This window comes from Diplotaxodon limnothrissa, linkage group LG17 (assembly GCF_057381915.1).
Source record: "Diplotaxodon limnothrissa isolate DT_005_m linkage group LG17, D_limnothrissa_male_GT1.1, whole genome shotgun sequence".
NCBI lineage: Eukaryota > Metazoa > Chordata > Actinopteri > Cichliformes > Cichlidae > Diplotaxodon > Diplotaxodon limnothrissa.
In genome coordinates, this window is record NC_140612.1 from 37315230 (window position 1) to 37339879 (window position 24650).

Here is a 24650-nt window from a genome sequence, read left to right on the forward strand (position 1 = left end):
CACATAGAGCCGAGCAGAAAACATACAACATGCCAAGAAAAAAACAATACAACATAAACTGATAAGTGCCGTAAGGGGAATAATTGCAGAGGCACAAGCAATGATATCAATCTAAAGTTTTTAGCTTTTTAAGCGTTAATGGTGACACTAGATAAAGCTGCTGTGTGATCAATGATCACAGTTTATTCTGACGGACAGCATGACGGCATATTGTCGAGATTGTCTGGACTAAATTGGTGCACAATATTGCCAAGGAGTGATTAACACAGACACACAATGAGCAGCTGACAGACTATAAATATATGCAAGCTATTGAGAAATCAAGTGTCAAGGTAGACGCATCTCTTCAATTAGCTCAGCAGTTTGCCAAATTATTGCACTACACAGCAATCAAGCGGGTGCCTCACGTTCACAGCAGATCTTGAGGTTTTATCCTCTGATGCCTGATTTTTCCAACTGAAGCGCTCTCCATTGTAATAAACCAGATGAGGTGTACTGTACCAATAAGGTATCACAAAGGATTTATTTTGACATTGCAGCCTCCTTCTAAATCCAAATTAGTTTGGCTTTTCACTTTGAAATGAATGCACCCCATTCCAGTCTATTCAAATTTCTAGTGATACATCTGTAAACACACAGGAGGACAGATTTTCCTTTTTCTCAAGGTTTAATCCTGCCTTGACAAGTGAGGGGGTTTTTTTTAGTTAAATATTCAGCAGTGTTACTTTCTGAAATAAATCACACAAATAATATTTTTTGAAATGAAAAATAGAATTTTGTCATTTTCAATTCAAATGAGCCAGTGCCGCAGAGCATTCATGTACTCCAAAGGAATAACTGAGGTGAAACAAATTAAAAATACATATTAGCTGAGTGGGCTGGCTGACATTTTTTTTTAACCAAGCCTCCTTTTGGGCCTCTAAATTCTTAGCTACACTCTGAATTTTCTCAGTGATTAAGAGTCTGAGATGTTGCTGCATTTCCTCGCTGTTAGCAAAAAGAGAAGAAAATGAGAAACTTTTCCTTTATAGTTACCCCCAATTTGTAGCACCACTGAAGCACCATTTATGAGTCCTTAAAGGTAAGGTATGTAAAATCTCACTGCTAGATATCAGTACATTGCAATCAGTTGAGTTGTGTTTTCTTACCTCTCATAATTCAACTGCATAATCCTAGCTATGGTGACCACTTTAGGACAAACAACTCTGTAGTGAGTGTAGCCTGTCAGTCCGCTGTTTACCTCAGCTGTCAATATGCTAGGGGTCCACATCTGTTTACTTTGGAGGGGGCTATAAAACCTTTTCTGCTCTGCTGTTTTTGCTACTGCTAGCTCCTGTTAGCTGGTGTTAGACCAACTTCAAAGAAAGTTTCACTAACATTGTTAGACTCTGACAAATAAACTCTTTTAAAATGTGAGAATATAATCAGACTGTTTTATGTTTCTATTTAAAGAAAAGTTTTTAATTTTAGGACACTCTAGCTTAATATTAGCTAGCATAATGTTAGCTTATAGCTAACCACTGTTGTTTAGCTTGCTTGTTGTTAGACGTGGTTTATCTGCTGACAACAAGTAATTGTGACAATTTCAGGAATAAATAAGTATGTTTATGCAAATGTTCATGTGTTAGAACCCTGGCTTTAGTTCAGGATATGAGGAGGAAGAAGATGAAGAATAACCAGCATGTTTAAAAATATTTTGTTGATGTCCGCTCCACCAGTTTCTTCCCTCTACTTTGAACACAGTCTAATATTATCCCTCCATCACATTGGGCTGAACAATCTTGAAATCACCACCAATCCCTAAAATCACCACATCCATGAAATGCAGCAGTTTAGCCCTCTTCTGAAATTCAAATGAAGATTAATCAAAGCTGCTAACAAGGCAGCTTCAGTAACAAGCCCTCTAAAGTCTCTGTGAATCACTGCTCTGTGCGAGAGGCAGGAGAGGATGAAGAGGAGATAATGGGACTAAGTAGTGTCATTTTAGGCCAGGTCATTGTGTGTATTTTGGCTCTCCGGAACACAGCGGCTTAGTGAGTAATTGTGACCCGCTCTAATATAGGCCTGATTGTTAAAGCTTTTTACATCTGTTATGTTTTTAATAGAAAATGGGGGAAATTCATTTACTTTTTCCAAAAGAGTCTAAGAGAATTCAGAGGTAGCCAACAAACCATGTCATTTGTATTTTATTTTAATGGGAAAGGTGACTAAATGCAGACATGGTGCTGATTGTACAAACCAAAAACATTGAAATCAGACAGGTTATTTTACCCTTTTTTCTTTTTAGACACATCATGTTAAAAAAATATGCTTGATATTTTTTCCCTGAGGGCAGCAGAAACACGCTCTAGTCCACAAACAGATGCTCAAATTTAGCAGTTACAGGGCAGTAACGAATAATATATTTGGAATAATGATCTGAAACACCCGTCATTTACTTTTTAGCTCTCTTATTGGTTTCTAAAAACTCCTTAGACCTAACCTTGCTGTCCAATTTCCACCAGCTAATTTCTGTGTGTATTTGTTATCTGTTGGTGGTAGTGTAAATGGCAGATTGTATATCCATTTTTGTCTTTTTTGCACAAAACTAGAGCTCATAAGTCAGACAGCAAAATAGTGAGCCAAAACTTGAGGGGAGCTGAAGGTTTGAGTAATAATCATCTGAACTTTTATAACCACAAGCGATCCCATCACATTATGAAATTGTTTGTGAATTCTCATTTGATATTTGATTAAATTTTTTTCAAAGTGATTCATAACAACCTCTTTACTTAAAAAGATTACCTGCTATACCTAAATAACCTCCTACATACAGCCCACATGGTGAGGACATAGAGGGGGCGACACACTGTCTTACAGACTACCTCAACTTTTGTGTGGACACAGTCGCCCCTGCTAAGACGGTACGGTGTTATCCTAATAACAAACCGTGGGTAACACAGGAAGTCAAAGCTGTCCTCAACATGAAGAAGAAGGCTTTCAGGAGCAAAGTGAAGGAGGAGATGAAAGCAGCACAGCGGGAGGTGAAACGCTGCCTGAGGGAAGCAAAGGACACCTACAGGAGGAAGGTGGAGCAGAAGTTGGAGAGGAACAATATGAGGGAGGTCTGGAATGGTGTGAAAACCATCACAGGCCACAACACCAAGAAAAGCACAGTGGGGGGGACTGTGGAGAAGGCAAACGAACTTAACAACTTCTTCAACAGGTTTGACCAGCCCACAACCCCCCCACCCTCACCCTCACCTTCACTACAGAGTCCTCTCCCCACTCTCCTGCCTCCCTCGCTTCCCCCCCTTCCTGACACCATGACACCCCCCTCCTCCAATCCCTCTCTCAGCAGCAAGACATCTCCCCCCCTCCCCTCCTCCCAAACATCTCCCAGTGTCACAGTGGATCAGGTCAGGAGGCAACTGAGGAAGCTTCGCCCCAGAAAGGCAGCAGGCCCAGACAAGGTGTGTCCTAGGATGCTTAAGGCGTGTGCTGCTGAACTTGGGGAGCCGCTACAACGAGTCTTCAACCTCAGTCTGCGACTGGGGAGAGTGCCCGCCCTATGGAAGACATCCTGCATCGTCCCGGTCCCCAAAAAGAACCGGCCCAATGAGCTGAATGACTTCCGACCGGTGGCACTGACGTCACATCTTATGAAGACTCTAGAGCGGCTCTTCCTCAACCTCCTCCGACCACAGGTACAACATGCCCAGGACCCACTACAGTTTGCATACAAGGCGGGTGTCGGAGTGGAGGATGCCATCCTGTACCTCCTACACAGAGCCCACTCACACCTGGATGGGGGAAAAGGCACGGTCAGGATCCTGTTTCTTGACTTTTCCAGTGCCTTTAATACCATCCGGCCCTGTATGCTTCAAGAAAAACTGAACAGGATGGAGGTGGACCCCTGCCTGGTGGCCTGGATCTCCGACTACCTCACCGACAGACCACAGTACGTCAGGCTGAAGGACATCACGTCTGACACAGTGGTCAGCAGCACAGGAGCACCACAGGGAACTGTGCTGTCCCCTCTTCTCTTCACCCTGTACACCTCTGACTTCTGCTACAACTCTGAATTATGCCATATTCAGAAGTTTGCAGACGACACAGCCATCATGGGGTGTATCTGGGATGATCAGGAAGAGGAGTACAGAAGTCTGGTGAGGAACTTTGTCGCATGGAGTCACACAAACCACCTGCAACTCAACACCTCAAAGACTAAGGAACTGGTTGTGGACTTCGGGAGGTCCAGAGAAGGTCCACTGCCAGTTCAGATAGAGGGGGAGGAGGTGGAGGTGGTCAACAAGTACAAGTACCTCGGGCTGTGGGTGGACAATAAACTGGACTGGTCATGCAACACAGAGCACCTGTATAAAAAAGCCCAAAGCCGACTGTACTTCCTCAGGAGGCTGAGGTCTTTTAACATCTGCAGGAAGCTCCTGAGGATGTTTTACCAGTCAGTGGTTGCTGGAGTACTTTTCTATGCTGTGGTGTGCTGGGGGAGCAGCACAGCAAAGAGGGACTCATCCAGGCTGGAGAAACTGATCAGGAAGGCTAGCTCTGTGGTCGGCATGAAGCTGGACACTCTGGTGACAGTGGCAGAGAAAAGGACATTAAAGAAACTGATGGACATTATGGACAATGCTGGGCATCCTCTGCACACGGCCATAAACAACCAGAAGAGTCTGTTCAGTGACAGGTTGCTTCTCCCCAAGACAAGAACTAACAGACTTAAAAACTCCTTTGTCCCACACGCCATCAGACTGTTTAACTCCTCTCTGGAGGGGAGAGGGAGGGGAAACAGGAGGACAAAGGAGGGGGGAACAACTAAGCTGTAGTGCCTCTGCACCTCACTGTACAATACCTTGTGCAATACTTTTTGTAAATAGTCAACAGTGCAATAGACTCAATACTTGAAATGTGCAATTCACTTGTATTTTTATTTTTTATTCCTATTTATTCTATTTATCCCCTTTGTATATTTTATTTATATTTGTCTCTGTATTTATATATTTGTCTCTGTATTTATATATGTGTGTGTGTGTGTGTGTGTGTGTGTGTGTGTGTGTGTGTGTGTGTGTGTGTGTGTGTGTGTGTGTGTATATATATATATATATATATATATAACAGTTCTGTAACTGTAACTTCGGTCGTTGCTGTGCTTTTTTTGGAAGTCGAATTTCCCAGAGGAACCCACCCGAGGGATTAATAAAGTTCTATCTTATCTTATCTTATCTTATTTCCGTCTGACTTACAATGAGCCAAACACAATTTCTTTCACTTTTAAAATGTCATATTTTACTCTTGATAGAATGACAACGTGACAAAATCGTGTTTTTCTATTATCCTTCAGCAGTGCTTTTGTTGCTGATGCTTGCACTCGGTGCCTCCGGGGCATTGTGTGTCTGCAGTTTGAAGGACTGAAGAAGGGTAAATGCTGTGCTGTTAACTGTGTCTCTTTTTATTATTATTATTCTGTCCAGCACAGTTGAAGAGACACATAAGTAATTTTCCCAGGAGTTGCAGTGCCATCAAGCTGATATTTTCTTTAGCTATGTTTTGAAAAAATGAACAGTGCTGAGTTTGTCTAATCAATATGAAACCATAGTTTCCTGGTCTGTAAAATTAAGCCAATGCACAATTGCCTTAATCGGCGTTCTTTCTGATGAACTCATTAAACACATTTCTAGGTTTATATTTCTAGGTAAATATTACAAAACATCCATATATACACACACAAGCAGACTCTTATATACACTTGTCTATACAAGTATATATGTACACGTACACATGCACATGCATATACATGCATATGTATACACCCCCAAACCATGGAGAGCTTTAAAAACAAATAATAAAACCTTGATATCAATTCTGTATTTAACTGGCAGCCAACGTAAAGATGCGAGCATCGGAGTAATACTCTCTCTCCTTCTGGTACCTGTCAGTAGATTTGCAGCTGCATTTTGAACAAGTTGCAGGCAGGACAGGCTTGACTGACAGACGCCTAAATAGAGAGAGTTACAGTAATCAAGACGTGATGAAATGAAGGCATAACGGTTTCCAGATCTTTAGATGACAAAATAGTTTGACTTTAGAAATGCTCCTAAGCTGGAAAAAACTGTCACGAACAACTGAGGTTTTTGTTCGTCCAGCTTAAGGGTAGAATCAAAAATGAAGATACGATTTTTAACATGGGGATGTACATTAGCTGATAGTGGGCCCAAGTAATTTCTTATGAGACTAACAGAGTCTTTGTTGCCAAAAATTACAATGTCAGTTTTGTCATGGTTTAGTTTGAGAAAGGTCAGAGACAGCCAGCATTTTATGTCACTAAGACAATCTGAAACTTTATGCAATGTACTATCAGCACCTGATTTTAGAGAGAGATAGAACTGTGTATCATCTGCATAAGAGTGATAGGAAATCTGGTGTTTCTGAAAAACAGAGCCTAATGGGAGCATGTATAGGGAGAATAAGATAGCCCAGAATAGAGCCCTGAGGTATTCCACAAACAAGTGTAGCAGGTGAAGAGTATTTGTTACCCTGCATCACTTCAAAATGGGTCTTGAGTTGGACTTGAACACACATTTTGGTCTTGCAAGGGGTTCCTGCTTCCATGTGTACATCCTATTATAAATGATCATAGCATAGCGTATGTTCCCTAACTCCTCCTAGGCATCAATCTGGATGACACTTACTATATAAACTGACTTGGGTACCAGGATTATCAATATCTACACCGATCAGGCATAACATTATGACTAGGGATGGGTATCGAAACACGTTTTTCGTTGAGAACCGGTTCCCACTGTTTCAATTCCTTCGAATTGTTTGGCATTTTTGCAAACGATTCCCTTATCGATTCCAGTCGCCCCCGAATGACGTCACCACGTTGCGGAGCGTCATTTACCTGGCAGGAAACACGGCGTCAACCCAGCAGCAGTGGTAACGTTTGCGCGTCCTCTCCCGTTAATGTTTGTAACTTGATTACTTTGTCTTATTCGATGCATATGTAGTTTCCAAAGAAGAATAAGAAAATTTGTTTGATGGTGAGCCGTTTATTAAGGCTGGTGAAGCATTACAAAACAAAAGGCAAACAATCACCTAAACATAAAAAACCCTGGAATGTGAACATGAATATGAACATAGAAACCTGGCATGGATTCATAGATCTGGAAACATGACACGACACAGCAGGATAGCAGCCGATCGGACGAGGAATGAATGAAAACACATAAACTAAATGCACACAGGAGTGGAAACACAGTGGTCTATTAAGAGTGGAGAAGGTGAAGAGGCGAGCTCGGGTGGGGGGTGAGAGGGGAGTGTGTTAACTGTAGCTTGTGGTCTGACAGAAAAGCAAACTGGCTGCGGAAACATCCACAGTCAAAGGCAAATACAGGGATACACAGTCAAACAGCAGTTTGTGTACGCTCGTCTTCGACAGCTGTTGGATTTGTATTTCAGCTCGCCTCTGTTCACACAGTCATCGTCAGTACAGACCAGGCAAAACCCCTGTGATGTGCTGCTGATGGGAAAACTAATGCAGCCAGCCATCTAACACAGCTCAGATCCAAATAATGAAACACAGACCTCCTGACCTGGTGGCTGCTTCGGCCTAACGTTTGCAGTGTTTCAAGCCTGAGTGGGCTTACGGGCTTTAATATATGAACAACTCTGTGTTATTAACTGACATTTGTCCTTCATCACACAACCTCAGACTGACCTTTGAGGGTGGTCAGTGCCAGCACTCAGTGTTGTATTATGAAGACGATCAAACTTACCTGAGGATAAGTTGGGTTTTCTGCATTATCTGTATGTAACAACCTACCCTCACAGCCAAGTGGCATCGTTACAACAAAGACAGGCCGTATTCTTTAAAGTGACAAAGTATGTAATCTCCTTTCACACTTAAACACACACTATGGCAACGTGCCAGGTGGAACGGTGTCGCAGTATGAGGTTTTGTTGTGCTAAAGGCAATGCAGCAGGGCACTCTGTAAAGTGTCATTTCACAGCAGAAATGACAAATCAAACCGGATCAGACTGACAATGATCTTTGTCTCCTTCAAACACACACACACACGCATGTAATCAAACACCAGCTCCAACACTGACATGTATACAGATGTGCAGATACAGTGTTTAGCCCCAGGTATCTTTAGTGCAGCAGCGCGACGATAAGGTTAAGAGAATGAGTTGTACTTTATCAGTTTAGCCTTAAACTAATTCAAAGAAAGCCAATGAGAGTATTTCCCATTAGTGTGTGAACGAATCTACCGTCCAGTTGGCAGGATTGAATTGGTTAAGCTGCCAAATGAAAAGCAGGAGTAACTGTAGCACACGCACGCACGCGCACACACACACACACACACCAGTTAATTACATATCCTCAGTGTGTCATTGCTAACGGTTCTGTCTTTATCGCTACAGAGTCACTTAGGCTTAGGCCAGAGGGGTCGGCTGCTATTTTAGCTAACACTGCAGCTTGGTGGCCTAACCATGATAGAGGACGTGAGCGCTTCCCCATGCACACACTGAGACCCACATTCAAAATCACAGATATATATATATATATCCACACACACACACACACACATACACTCCAATGTACAGGAATGAGGACATTTGTATTAAAGTTTATAAAGTGATTTGGACCCGAAGTGCTGCAGTTTTCTGCTCTCACCCAATCACCTGGAAAAAAAAAAGTGCCACCACAGCACTGAAGGGATGAGAACAACTTTTACTCTAGGTGAAAATCTAGGTAGCTTAACCCGGGGGAGGCGTCACTGCAAAAAGCTGTTTGAGCAAAATTGAAGACTTCTGCTCATTTCTCACTAAAACCGGTAAGTGGCTGTTATTGACCTCTATATTTTCTTTTTCTTTTTTTCTAATAAAACAAGACAAAATAATTTGTTAAGACTTTTACCTATTTTTAGTTTCAATCACTATCTTCTAATTCAAGCAAACATTTTAAACTATTACTTGTATACTCGAAACTGAGCTCTTAAATACAACATTTTCACTAGTTTTCTGTCTCCCAGATCATTGGGAAAATGAAATGCCTAACTGGATGCCAAATTCATTTCTTCACCATTACACTGTCAGAAGCTAATACAACATTATGTAACTTGCTTAAAAAGAAAGAAAGAAGCTGAACTTCAAAAATGGAAGGTATTAATAAAATATTACCCAAATATTTGTGTCAGAATGCACCTGACTGAATAATGGTTGGACTTACTACTCTTATAGCAGGAACAGTCTTCCAGTTATTTCCCTTTCTTCCTGTTAAAAGGGAGTTTTTCCTTCCCACTGTCACCAAGTCCCTGTTCACAGGAGTTCATCTCAATGTTAGCGATTTTTCAGTATTACTTTTTGCTTTTTACCTTTTAATATAAAGCACATTGTTGTGATTTAGTGCCATATAAATAAATTTGATTGCACTGAGTATTGATTGTTTGATTTAAAATCCACTGTGGTGATGTAATGAGGAGGAAAAATGGTCATGGTCTAAAAACATATGGACTTCCATATGATGAAATGAGCCAGTGCAGTATGTGTTACATGTGATAAATAGGCTACAAGGCAAAATCAGTGGTGGGATTATGCTTTTGCATGCCGTGATAATGTGCGTGAGCACAGCAGTAGTGTGGAGATGGTCTGAAGATGGATTCAGAGTGACTCATGTATAAAAGTCATGCTGATCCCAGTTGCCATGATGCTGTCAGCGGTGATGAGTAGACACACAACAAATCTAATAGGCTGAACTTTAGCTTGATGTGATGAGTAAGCAGTCAGGGTTCATTTGTGGAGTTCAGTTTTCTTACCTTGCAAACATATCCCATAAAAAGTCTCCAGAAGTTCCAAGTCATGCTCTTATTGTACGACGCTGAGTTTTAATATCCCTCTACAGCTGCAAAGGTAAAATAGATGACATGAAGTTCATTAGGCTGCACGTATCTCCAGAAATTCCCGATTCACATCATCAGCCGCTCGCTGAAAAACTAAGACTTTAAAAAAGTCAAAATCAAAGGACAGATCAGCTCTTTGTTGCAGAAGTTCAAGCAAAGTGCATTCCTTTAATAGCCTTCAAATATAATCTCTGAAGAACACACTTGCACCGCCATCTTTAAAGTGGAGCACTTTCTCTGTCGCTTAATGTCAGTGGCTGATAAATCCCCCTACTTCTACTGTTAGACCAGCTGATTAGAATAAAACATGTCTTAAAGTGTTAAAGTGTAGTAAATCCACTTCTTATAGGCCTTAATTTCCTCCTTGTAGTGACCGCTTTACTTGTTCTCAAACAATCACCAAAATTGCTCAGTGTTTTTTAAGCTGTTAAGTTTTAAGTTGACTCTCTACTTCGGCCTGCTGTGTCTTGATTCAAGTGGTATCAGAGACAGCGTGGAGGTGTTTAATTTACCTTCTCAGCTGGATGAGAAATCAAAAAATTATAATGAAAAGGGGAAATTCTTGTTGTTAGGACAATCACCGAGATGACAGCAATGACTGTGAAATGAAGCACTGTACAGTAGTTCAGTGGGGGAAGTAAAAACAAAAGACTCTCCTTCACCTCATGATATTCCCCACTGTGAGATTTTATTTGGACTTAGAAAAGATAACTGCACTTACATCAGGCTTTTGTGAGGTGCAACTAAGTTCTGAGGATGGACTACAAACTGGGCATCTTGGATCGTTGTTCTTTCTTAGATTACCGTCCACTAATAAGTATTCGCTCATCTGCCACCACACACATATAAAACTGGGTGACATCCCATTGTTAATCGATATGGTTTAATAATGTGTCAGCCCACTCTTTGCAATTATAACAGCATCACCTCTTCCGGGACGGCTTTCCACAAGGATTAGGAGAGTTTATGGGAAGTTTTGACCGTTCTTCTAGAAGAACATCTGTGAGGTCGGACACAGATGTTGGATGGGAGGGCCTGGCTCGCAGTCTGCTCTAATTCATCTCCAAGATGTTCTGTCAGGTTGAGGTCAGGACTCTATGTAGGCCACTCAAATTCTTCCACACCAAACTTGCTCATCAATGTCTGGATGGACCTCGTTGGAACAGGAAAGGACCAAAATGTTACCACAACGTTGGGAGCATGAAACTGTCCAAAATGTGTTGGTACTGAGGCATTAGGAGTTCCATTCACAGGAACTACAGGACCAAGCCCAACTTCATAAAGACAACCCCATACCATAACCTCCACCAAACTTTACATTTGGCAATGTCAGATAAGTACTGTTCTCCTGGTAACGCCCAAACCCAGACTCGTCCGTCAGATTGCCAGATAGAGAAGTGTGATTATTCACGTCTCCAATGGTCCATAGTCCTGTGGTGTGCTTTACACCACTGCATCCAACACTCTGCAGTGCACTTGGTGATGTAAAGCCTGGATGCAGCTGGTGGGCCATGGAAAACCATTGTATGAACCTCTCTATGCGCAGTTCTTGAGCTGATCCAAGGACCATGTGAAGTTTGGAGGTCTGTACTGATTGACTGCAGAAAGTTGATGACCTCTGCGTACCACGCTCCTCAGCATGTGCTGACCCCGCCCTGTGAGTGAATACTTTTGGCAATACAATGTATTTTTGCTTCTCACTGGAGAGATCATAGCTGTGTCCCAAAACGTCGGCTGCATCGTTCGGAGGACCTGGCCTTCGCGGTCTACGTGGGCTGGGTCCTTCGAAGACCGAGAAGGCCGGAAGTGCGAGGCTGTGAAACGGGACGGTCTAGCCTTCAGATTTGCGTCACCGCTGTGTCGGTGGAGTTTAATAAACTCAGCCATCTGCTCCTTGCTATCTAAAATATAACAGGACACTGGCGTAAATTCTCGACTGTCTCACACTTCTGTTTAATCAGTTTTCTGTTTGACGTTTATTCAGCTGTTGAGAAAATCCCGGAGGAACCCACCAGATAGATTAATAACGTTTTATTTAATATAATAATCTAATAACTTTGATCTCAGCCAAACCGATTTACTCCGGAACAAATAAAACACAGAAAAAAAAGGCAAACAACTACATTTTTAAGTTGTCCGAGTGACTTATATATCATGTTTAACCTGAGTAGCAAAGAGCGGACCTGAAAACGATGAAGCCGCGATTCCGCTGCTCTCGCCGGCTCGAGTGACCACTAAACCCCCCGGCTTGCTATCGAGCGGGTGGCTAACAGACGTCTCCAAAAACGTCGGCGCACTTTCGCAAATATGCGATGTCTTGATAAACCAAGCAGATCTTTGAAATTTACACAGCTACTTTCTCGCCTGAAAATATGTTAAAAGTTTATTTTGTGACCCAGAAAGAGTGATAAGACTAATTTTAAAACTTAGCAGCGGCCGCCATTGTTGGCAGCTGAAATTTGGCTGGGCCGCGCTATGAATTCTGGGATATGGTGAAGGACACACCCGACCCATCCTTCAAATTCGGAAAAATGAAGGACGCATTTGTCGGCCGCATTTCAAGGAGTCGACAAATTGGGACAGCCTTCGTCGCCTGGCTGTGACGTAATCGGCCTTCAAACGCGGCCTCCGGAGGATGCAGCCGACGTTTTGGGACACAGCTTATTTCTACTTGAAGCTTTCAGAATCTGTGACTGATGAAGAAAAAATGTTGATAATCCTATACACTAGCAATAAACACACAACTGACTTTCGGTAGACTGTTGATGACTTTCTTATGGCTGTTTTATGGGTGTTTTTTATTGTTTCTAGGTTAGTTAGTGAACTGCCTGACATATTTGGTTCTCTCCCTTTAGACTGAAGCTGATTTACATCACAGCTGCCTTGTGCCTCCACAGTGCATCTACAATCCTCTCCGGAGTCATCCTCAATCTGCGTCTTTATGCTATAGTGTGACTGTAATGCCGTTGCTGCTCGGATCCACTCTTCAAAAAAAATTGAATCAGGAAATAGATTTTTAGACACGACTTCAAAATCGGAGTCTTGACATTCCTGCCTTAATGATCCCAGAGTGCTGGAACATTTGCCAGCGTGAGCACCTGATGAAAAGGACTCATGCAGGTAAATACTTCTTTACAGGACTATAAATTGGGTGGAGGGAGTTAACCAGGATTTGGGAGGTAAAACAGCAAATGCTGATATAATAATAGTGACATACTGTACGAATAAAGAAAAAAGAAAAACAGCCACAATATGTGAGAAGGAAAGCTGAAGGAAAAGTTGATTATGCTAATAATTGCGCTACATCTCTTTAGCTACAGAGAGAGAGCTCCAGCTGGCTCTTTGCTGGCACGCCTCCTCCCACCGTTCACTCTTATTGCCCTAATGTGTGCGCGAGCGCACGACCGGCGCCTTCCTGCGACCATTGTTGGTTTTAATGTATTTTTAATTTCCCATGAAGTGACTGAAGTCCTCAGTGACCGGCACTCCATAATTGGCTGCCTGTGTGAACATCAGTCAACCTAACGAGAGCAAGAGGGAGCTTCTACTGTGGGCTGCTCCCCACACACACACACACACTTGCACACGCACAGGTATGCTCTCCTGTTTGCAACTGAAAGCAGTCTGGCTGTTGTTTTGCGTGTCTTTGTGTGTCTGCTGCTTTCCTTCTCTTGAAACACACACAGGGAAGGGAAAAAGTCTCATTAACTGAGCTGCTGCTGCCATTTCCTCCACACAAGCAGTGTATGTGTGTACCTCTTAGATGTGTGTGTGTGTGTGTGTGTGTGTGTGTGTGTGTGTGTGTGTGTGTGTGTGTGTGTGTGTGTGTAGGCAACCAATATGATTACATGCTGCACATTAGCACAGCTGTTAGCCACGGCCTTCTTGCGGCACTGGCTAATGTACTAGCATGCTCATTACATACATATAACAAACAGCAGCGGCGGCTTTGATTTAAAGCATCTGCATCATTTCTGTGTTTTCATCACAGCAAAGAGCTTCATTCCGGACTCGCCGGAAGACAGATTACACACACATCGCAGACGTGCTGCTACAAGGAGGCAGCGGAGGCACGGCGCTCTGGAATATGGAAAACCCGTCGAGTTTAATTGACTGCGGTCGGACGTGCGATATGCAGAAAAAGCAAGTCGATTTCTCTGCTCACGTGCGCACGCTTGAGGAAAAAACAGGCACATACGTACAGCGTGATGTCATATATATAGGATTTATTTACACTTTCTATTTACAGATTTTTGTTTCAAAATCTTCTCTGTACACATTTATTTTTTAAATTCAACACCTGCTACTCCTGTCACCCACATGCTCTAGTATTATTTGATTCTTTTTTTCTGGAGACAAAACACATGAGGGAGGATTTTTCTTTTTTCCTTCAGTTTGGTTTTCATAGACAGATTTTACTCTAAGAGAAATGAAAGCAGCTGGAAATGTTACTTAAGGACGCACTCCTGAAGATGCTCCAAAGAGTGTTTGAAGTTTGCCGTGTGTGTGTGTGTGTGTGTGTGTGTGTGTGTGTGTGTGTGTGTGTGTGTGGGGTTTCAACCTGATGCCGCTGAGACATTCATCTCCATGGAGATATGTTTGTGTGTGTGTGTGTTGAGAGTCAAACTTCAGATTGCAACTGAATTTGCTCCTGTGTTTGTTTGTTAATTTCACCTCTCTTCGCAGAAGTGTGTGTAGGCAGCTGACTCTTATTAAAGGGAAAACACTGCATATAGCATAACAGCAGAAACGGAGGGGGGCTCAAACCTACCTACTCTCTGCCTTTGACACACACACACACACACACACACACACACACACATATATTGACAGACACTGCAGCGGCTTTCGACCCCCACATTTGTTGTTATCTTGGAGCATCGGTGTTCACCACCAACATTGCTTTTACCCCTTACAGTGTTCATATCCATATGAATGTGTGCAATAAGGCAGTTTAATGTTGTGAGAAGTCAGGTTATGGGTAATAAATGGGACAAATATTGACTGCTCGCTCACCCCTGCCCAACCTTATTGACTGCTGCTGTGCCTGTCAAGCTTTGCATTCGTGATTAAAAAATGTAACACTCAAACTCAGAAGTGGCTTCAGTGGCGTCAGTTTTCTAACTTAAATAACAACGTACAGATCACATAAGCAAATATCATCTCCAGTAACTATGCTAAAAAAAAAAACAAAAAAAAAACACACTTTAAAACATTTGGTAGTGAGCAGACCGACTCAATTAAGAGTCGGTCTGCTCTGATGAGTGCAACTCGTCTGCAATGTGCATCTTTGCAATAGGGGACTTGTCTCAGTTGGTTGGCAACTGGTTGCATTCTGGTTGTAAAGTGGTAGCAGACTGATTCTTATTTTTTTATCATGTTTTTGACAGACCAAGTTGCTTTGAACATGGCAACTAACTGCATGTGGATGCAGACTTGGCCCCTGTCTTTGAAGCAACCATTTCAAAAGCCACGAGACTGCAGGTTCATAACACATGGTTGGGATGATTTTGGTCTGTTTGACTGACTGGCGATTCTGGAGTGGCAATTCACCCAAATTTCATAAAGCTGCTAACTGCGGACGCCAAACTGTTTAAATGCTGAGTAGCACTACAGCCACAGCCCATTCACTGCATGTTCTTTCAGCATGTGCAGGAATGCAAAGCTTGACAAGCCTCTTAAGGGATGGGGAGGGTTTAGGGATGGGTTATTGGTTATTTTATTATGGCATAAATGCCCAGAGTGTAATTCAACAGCTCGTGCTGGTGGTTTCTGTAGTCAAAATAATATTTCCTTTGATTTTATTACTAATTAAAAATGACTTCATATTGCTTGCACAAATTTAAAACCTAAAAAAAACCAAACGAAACAAAAAAAAAAAATCATCTGTGGTCAAAAAACACAATCAGGGTGTTTGTCTCGTGTCTCCAGAGTCAGGCACAACTTTACAGGCATGTAAACGTAAACATATGTAGGCATTTAAAAAAATAAAACCTAAATGAAAAAGACAAATTTAAAATGCTGACTGAAAGAATATATCTCATACAAAAAAAGGGAGGGGACTTTTTAGACTTTTAAATTAAGTGCAGTTTTTCCTTGTCAGAGAGCATGGGAGATGAGGGGCTTGTGAAACTGGTGCAGATTGGGTAAAAAAAAAAAAAAAAAGCCCAAACCCTCAACATGTGATCAAAGACTGACAGCTCTCACTGAAAAAAGGGACTGAACTTCCAAAGAAACACAACACCCTCCCTTCCCCTCTCTCCTTCCATCTTCCCTTCACACACCTACGCCTGCCGCCTTTTTCGGCTCGGGTGACAATAATGGATCCTGGCGGAGTTGCGACAGGAGGATCCAAAGGTTAACAGCTTTGTGTTATGTCATGAATGTCTGATTACCCCCCCACCACCACCACCACCTAACATCACACCAATATGGTGCTACTGACTTTGCGTAAGACATCCCATGTGCCCTATAAGAACAGAGCAACGTGTGAACGACTAATGTAAGGCGGAGAGTTGTGTGTGCAAAAACAAGAAGCAGGTTGTATAACTTATTTATGCAAACGCTTTTTAATTAAAGGGCGTGATGAATCGTTGTCACCTGCTAAGCTTGTCAACTTCCTATTATATTCACAGAGTTCAGTAAGCACCGTGCTGACGCCTGATTACAGGGTACTTACAAACAGCATTATAGAGGCAATGGGATGGATGGTCATAAGCAAAGAAACAGCTTTGTAATTATTTATTTACTTATTTATGTATTGGTACGTTTTTAGGATAATCCCGATGATCTGCGTGCAGAGCTTCTACATAAATAAATTACGAGAGCCGAAATAGATCAAGCGTGTGTAATTGCATTTTAAAATTGCAAGACTTCCATTAAGTTGGAGCCTCCAAATAAACCCTTCTAGTTTCACGTGTTTATATGGAAATACATCTTTTAAGCTCAGGCCCCGCCTTGCTGGTGATCTCTAAACAGTCCAATCCATATTTTATATATTCTGGGCGGAAAACTTAAAAACAAAAGGTCCCCAAACCGTGTCGATTGTGCTCTTTCGGAATTTAGCTTCAACTTCAGATCTGGCCTGTCACCCACCCAGACCAATGTGAATCTGAGTTATTCTTTCTTTATGTCTGCTAACGCCTCATTATGTGTATAACCGTGTAATAACAATGCGTGTTCTGAGGTAGTCTTACATTCACAAAGAAGGAGAAGTTGATAATAAGATGTGGCCCTTCACATGCGGCAGGTCTGAGGAGCAAAAAAAGAAAAAAAGAACCCTAACAAGTGGGACTAGGTAGCGTTCTCCCTCCTAATGGCTTCTTATGTTCTTTGATGTTGATCTGTGTATGTGACTCCTGTTCTGCAGCCTCCTGCCACTGTTTGCGTTACATTCAAACAACGAGACGCTGCAGTGATGAGACTGGACAATGAGGGTTTAAAGCTGGTGTGTGATTGGCTTAATGGAAGGAAGTACACATGCCTCCTCTCACTGACTGACAAAGTGTCTTGCTTCAAAAGTCTTGGAAGGGTCACGAAGAAAAACAATCTGTGGGGGGGAGGGGCAAGTAAAGTATCTAGTGCAATGCCCTTTGACATCTTTCTTTGTCTTTGCAAACTGAAAAGGAAAAAGATCACATTTTGCCTCAGGGAACAAAAAAAATCAACTATGTATTACCATGGTTATGGAAATAATTAGCAGAAAGAGGCATTTTTCGGAGCCAGACCGCAGGCGGTGCTGAGCAACAGCTCCTGGTTTTGCATCGGGCCTTAGGTTGATCTCCCAGCTGTCAGCTTGCAGTGATAAAGAACAGGACTCTGCACTGCTCAGAGCTAATCAGAGAACACAATAATCATTAAAAAAAAAAAAAGGGCTCCACATCAACATGTTAGAATGCTACACCGCACATCCTCGCAGTCATTGGTTGATTCAAAAATCTCTTAGTAGCTGAAAGGCCCACCGGCCAATAAGGGAAAAGGAGGTTAAGAAAAGGGAGCTCCTTCCTGTGTGGGAATAGAGGCCTTTGAGTTCAGTAGACCACTTTGGGGGGAGTAAAGGAGGAACACAGGGAGCCCCTCCCCCGCCCCTTGCTTATCATCTCTTGTAGTGGTTGGGCGCATCAGCGAAGGCAAACTTCAACCTGTAGGCTTCAGCCAGCAGTACGCTCACTTCCTCGTTGCCCCAGTGCATCGTGGGAAGGTTCTGTAAGAGGATCATCAGGCCCTGATGAAAGAAACAAAGACATTATTTAGACGCAAAACCGCAAGATGCATGACGACAAGATCTAATCAATCTAATCAGCTTCAGAGAGAAAAAAGATTTAAAAAGTAAAACTCAAACACTGGAGAGTGTGTGTAGGGGCCAAAGGAAAATATTGATGCAAGAGGAAAGGCAAAGATAAATGTGTATCTGATCAATATTAAAAGAGGCTAGAGGAGGACATGAGGAAAGAAAAAAGGGAAATCACAATCTGTGGGCAGCAGCTGATGAATTTTTATACTGTCGGCTATTATATCCACACAAAACTAGGGATTTTTCAAGCTCAGCAGCGTGGTTTCAGGTCAGAATCACGCTCGTACATTGATTCCTCTGTACCTGACAAGGAACCAATTTGGGGGGTCGAGGTGCTGTACTTATTATAAATGAGAGTGGAAGCACTACTTCTGTCTCACAGTAATGTAAGACAAAGCTGGTACATGGTTAGGCAATCAATGAGAGAGAATAAGAGAGAAAAAGAGTCTGGGCTCTTTGCTTCACTTAAGGACAGAACTTTAGAATCCATCATCTTGTAATTATATTCAGAAAATAAAACTTTCTGTATCCCAATTTGGATTTATGCCTTTTCCAGAGATGGTAGGACCTCACCGTCATCTTATAGGACCTAAATAATAATAATAATAAAATTCTTTTAAAAGTTGAACAATATCCATCAGTCAAAACACTGAAATAAATCAAAAAGGTGGCTCTCCTGGCTTTTAAACAACAAACAGGCAGGGAGACGAACAAGAAATGCTAATAAATGACCTTGTAAGGTGGCATAATGTGAACATGTAGCCAGCTTAACCACCAGGGCAAAGCGGCAATTGCACTTTACCAAAAAAGTCAAAAATCACACTCTCTCTCACGCACATACACAAATGCCCTCACCAAACAGAAGTGGATTTGGCCATCTGCTGATAGCCAAATATTCATCCCGTTGGCCAGCTCACACGTGAACGTGGTCTGCTTTGTTCTCCGGCCAACTCTCAGTCAGTTGTAAATGTGCTTGCTCCAGTTTAGCTGCTCTCTGGGTCACCTTTTCATCTAGCAGGTGAAAAGGTGACCTAGTTGTACTTCTTCTCTGGAACTCAAGCAAGACCCAGCAAAGAACTCTAGACGAGCTCTTCCTTTGGCAAAGGAAAAACAAGTAGAGCCAATACAGCTGCACCACTTCCCTCGACCTGGTACGCACTGCGTTTGATAAAAGGTCTGCCAGGATTACGAGCTTTTAATTTGTGTAGATCTGGCTAATGTCAGAAGCTGGGTGCAATGTTTTAATTAAGTGCCTTGGCTTGTTGTCTGCCTTTTATATATATTCATATATTTTTTTGGCATTTTCAGCCTTTTCTTGAAAGTCGAATACAGCGCAGACAGGAAAGCAGGAAGGGAGAGGAATGATACACAAAATGACCTGATGTGGACTTGAGTCCGGGGTCCTGTAGTGGCCTTAAGCATATAAGATTCCCTCTCCACCAGGTAACTTATACATAGATGCCTCGTGTATGGTGTCCGCTCAGTTTGTTCCCCTTAATCGGATCCAAAGGACATAGGAAACACAATGTGGTCAGATGTGATAAACATAACCACATAAAGAATGCACAGAAAAGCTGGGAAGTACAAATCTTTGGGGTGCATGGACTCAGGAATCAGGGACTGGCTAAAAAGGAGAGAAACCATCAAAAACGCTCAAAATCCAGCATCTGTGGAAGTATGGATCTCTGCACATGGATGTGACTTGCACATCTATGAAGGCATCATAATGCTTGATGATAAAAACATCCTCTGGTGCAACATAGACAGGGAAGCTCATCTTAGTGAGAGAAAGCCAAACCATACACCACATATTCCAGCAGCATTGCTAAAGAGAATTGCCCTGCGTGTGCATCATGAACATTTCTGTCCAGAATGCTGCTGCAGGTTACTGACAAAGCAGTCCTGCACTGGCTCCCCATGCATTACAGAATACACTAAATGTGAAAGTGTTCGCATTTAGAGCCTTAAACAGTCTTACATCTGCATATGTGGTCAATGTGCTGAATACATACATTCCCCCAAGATCCTTTCGTAATCCTGATATCAAAATGGGGAGGGCGGGTCACACCTATGCTGTCATCGCGCTACGACTCTGGAATAACCTCCAAATGACCTCAGGAAAGCGTCAGCTACGACTGTCTTTAAGACGTTTTAGAAATGTGCTAATCTGAACTGCTGTTGGAGGGCAGGCTGCTGTGTTATTTTATGTAAAGACTGTAAATGTGGGTAGAGAAAATTCTAAGAACCCATTTATTTTTATTGGAAACGACTTTGGTTTCAAACATAAAACTTATTTACTTACATAAATTTCAAAATGAGAGGTCTGCTCAGTTCAATTATTGATTGTTTCTTTGTTTAGCTTTTAAATAACACAATGTTTCCATGATCATCTTTCACTCAAATCTTTATATTAAGTCTTTCTGTTCTGCTTTTCATTTTCATTTTACCATCTTTAAAAAAAGTGTACAGGTACACCAAACCCAGTATAATAATTAGTGTATTTAGACAGATAACACCAAGATGCACACTTGCGGTTCTGGTTTGCACAAGGTACTGTAGCAGACAGGCACAGTTACACTTGCTTTTGTGTGTGTGCGTGTGACACAGATGTTATTAACTCAGTCAAAGTGGTTTAATAACAGCTGTGAGACGGAAACAGAAAAAAGGGGTCCAGGGTATGGTGTGAGAGGGAAAGAGAGAGAAAAAAATCAGGAAAGAAAGAATAAAATGTCAAGTACAATTCAGTGGAGCTTGAGCCTTTCCCCAGATTCCTGTTTTGTACATTACTGGGTAAGTAAGGAGACAGACAACAGCGACACACACTCGCACACACACATGCAAGAGTTCAATCTCACCGACTAATGCCTCTCTCTCAAAGGGGAATGAGACTGGTTAGCAGTGAGACAGAGCGATTGTGTGTGTGTGTGTGTGTGTGTGTGTGTGTGTGTGTGTGTGTCTGCATGCTACGGATCAGTGTCCCATGAGCTTTCATCATCAAGGCTGAAATCATTGCCGTGACAACAGGGTTTACAACCAATCACGCTGCTGATAATCACATCGAAAGACAAATCACGTTGGGACTGTGGTGTCTTCACTCATCTGAGTCCTAAGCAGTTCGCTGCTATCCGAGAGGATGTGACCCTGTTACAAAAAGGATTCGAAGACGCTTTCAAATACCGAAACCTAATCGCGTCGCAATCGTGGTTTTAACCATTACGCTGCGGACGCGTCGATGTGCTCCTGCATCTTCACGCTGATCTTTCTACGACTACTGAGAAAGTCAAACTATACAAAACTTTAAGTGGGGATATTTACTACAGCAAGGCACTTTGTATTAGTTTACCCTCCTACGTATTAAATTGAAGGTGTTTGGCTCCATTAATTTTTTTCCCATCCTCGCTCGGTTTTAATGAGGCGGTGAGACTTTTCACCAAAAATCATTTGTATTCTGAGCGAGGGGGGGGGGGGGGGGGGGGGGGGGGGAAACACATGCTTTCTTCAACTAATTAAGCTCCAAGCTGCCATCCTGGCTAGATATTTTCTGAGATCAGGCTTTCGCTTCACCCCGGTCTTCTGAATAAGTTATAGGTGAAGTCAGCTGAATACCAGTTTTGACATTCAGCTGATGTAGAAATATGTTTTTCCAGGAGACTAGCTGCAGATTACTTTATTGACTGACTTTGATGAACCTGAGGCCCTTGGAATGCGTTAAAACCTTGCCGGAGTTTCTCAAAAGGGAAAAAAAATAATAATACAAATTTTCACAGGTACCGAGCGAGCGCTGATAAAAATTTTAACAAATTCGGCCTCTAGTGTTGTTAAACATGAAACAGGATTTTCAGTTCAGGATCAGATTTCCTCTAAAGTACTGCTCCATATCTCTAACATCAAAATCCACACGCTTGTTAATTCTACAGGGACGGGGAGGGGGTGGCCCTCACTGTAATAGCTGCACCTTTGAGAGGAGGGCCTGGACGTTGACTTTGAAAGGTTGACCTACTGACTTCCCCCTTGGTTCAGAAAGACACAGTCCTCTGAAGTATTTTCACTCAGAGGGATGGAGCGGGAGACAGAAAAAAGAGAGAGCGAGCAGAAGGAAGAGTAAGAGTGGAAGAAAGCCTGATCAGAATTCAGCTTGCCTCTCTCTCATCTGTATTCAATAGAGCATCACTATCAGCTCTCTCCTTTCATCGCTCATGCTCTCTCTCGAGTTCACGTTCACACACACAAGTTGGAAATCCGCAAAATTTGCTCACAGCCAGCAGAGTGTTATTCCTTCTTAGGACAAATCATATAAAATAAAAGAAAAATTAAATGAATTGTTTTGACCTGGAGATGTCCTGCTCAATATCTGTCTAATAAGTTAAGCCAATAACAAGTTGTTGTTTTTTTAATATAAACAGAACAAAAAAGAAGAGCAAATAACTAAACATTTATTTTATTTTATTTTATACCACAGCCAATTCACTGTAGCTGGACTGCAAACGTACCTATAAGCACAGTAGTTTTGGGGGTGAGACACCACGCACCTCCCCTACTGCACCTCAAAGCCTCAGGCTCTTTTACAAAAAGAAAAACTCCCTGGGGACTTGCAACACTCTTGATGTTGTAGCCAAGATTTTTCCTGGATATTATTCAGCAAAAGCACAATCTGCAATCAGTTATGACTTACTGGTGGCCTCGGTGTCGCGAGGCTACCTATTGTTATTACCCCAGTTTAACCTGGAGAAATTCCCAAAGGCTGAAGCAACAAGGTTTATTGTCACAGAGGAAGTAAATTCATGACGGCTGAAAAGGACTCAACATCTTTACAGCAGAAATGAAGCGGGGAGAAAATCTGTCAAGGATGAAGAGCTTTAAAAAAAATGTCTTGAAGATGCTGTCAGTAAAAAAAAAAAATATATATATATATATTAACCACTTCCAAGAGCCTGACAGGAGAGTGAGGATGTAACTGACAGACAAGCTAAACAAGCGTGGGCTTTACATATTATCGTATTTCATGCTTCAGTTATGAGAGAGAAAATTCATGATAAGCATGAGTCTTTCCAAATCTGGGCCAATATGCTATTATTGATAATGACAGGTTTGTAAATGGCCAACTTTATTTTAAAGTCCTCCATTACTCAAAAATATGTTTTGATTATTTTCACTTCACTTGGACGTTGGACCTTCACTACGTCGAGTGATATACTGTATATGCAGACTCGGACACCAGGAGTCTGCTTAAACAATAAAGAGGAAAAGTTCACTGGGCTGCGTTGGTTTCAAAGTGTGTAGGTGTGGAATGATTCCGTGTCTAAAGGGATCCATGCTCCAAAGTAAGTAGTAAGGACCAGTTGTGGAAACTTGAAACGTCCATTGTACATAAACAAGTAGTCATGTGGTTGTTTGATACTCATATACGTGTACCAGTCACATTATTGGGTAATATTCAGCAGGTTTAACTGCTGGTTGACACCAATCAGCAACTCATGCATGCATTTAGGCAAATAGACATTGATCAAGCAACCTGTTGAACTTCAGAGTGGAGAAGAAATGCGATTTAAGTGATTCTGAATGTGGAATGGTTGTTGATACCAGACAGGCTGGTCTGAGTGTTTCAAAAGCTGTGGATATACTGGGATTTCCCCACACTACCACCTCTATAGTCTACAGAGAATGAGCTGACAAAAGAGAACATATCCAGTGAGAAGGTCTGCCTTATTGATGCCAAAGGCAAAATCAAAAGTCAAAATAATCACTTGTTGCATACAAAATAATGAAGAAGAGCATCTACAAACACAACGTGTATCAAAAGACTACGCTGGACTCCACTCCTATTGGTTAAGAACATCAAACTAAGGCTACAATTTGCACAGGCTCAACAGAAGATTGGAAAAATGTTACCTGATCAACCAATTCTTGACTTCTGCTGTGACATTTGGAGGGTAGGCTCAGAATTTAGTGTAAAAACAACTAAAAGCACGGATCCATCCGGCTGTTTGTAATCGGTTCATGCTGGTGGGGGTTCAATAATGGGGGGATATTTTATTGGCACATGGACACATGTTAATATGGACCAAGGAATGTTTCCCGCACCTTGTTTAATCTGTCCAATGAAGAAAGTAGTTCTGCAGGCGAAAGGTTGTCCAGCCTGGTACTAGCAAGATCCAGCTAAGAAAATGTGTAATAAATGCTAATTCTTATCAAGGACCTACTGATGTTAACAAAAAAGGTTTGTCAGTTTTCAGTGATGTTCATGATATAAAGCTTGTTTTTAAAGCTCTAAAACACTTCAAAATCCCTACAATGGCTAGAGACTCGTAGAAAACATCTTCGTCACACATTTTGACCTCCACAGAGATAAAGAAGTAGCATGAATGAAATTAACCATGTGCTACAGCATTTTTATAAACAACCACAGGCACTAATGGTTATGCTAGAGGAGGACCAACCGCCGTCTAATCAAGTGC

The 24650-nt window shown here is 42.0% G+C and overlaps 1 protein-coding gene across 1 annotated transcript in view; it reads right to left on the minus strand.

Moving 5' to 3' along the window:
* Positions 1-16422: 16422 nt before the first annotated feature.
* Positions 16423-24650, minus strand: part of tbc1d22a (TBC1 domain family, member 22a) — a 163649-nt gene continuing 155421 nt past the window's right edge. Inside the window, exon 14 of the mRNA XM_085375485.1 lies at positions 16423-18126. Coding sequence (XP_085231611.1) covers positions 17998-18126 — 129 coding nt within the window. The 3' untranslated portion in view covers positions 16423-17997. The remainder of the gene's footprint in view (positions 18127-24650) is intronic.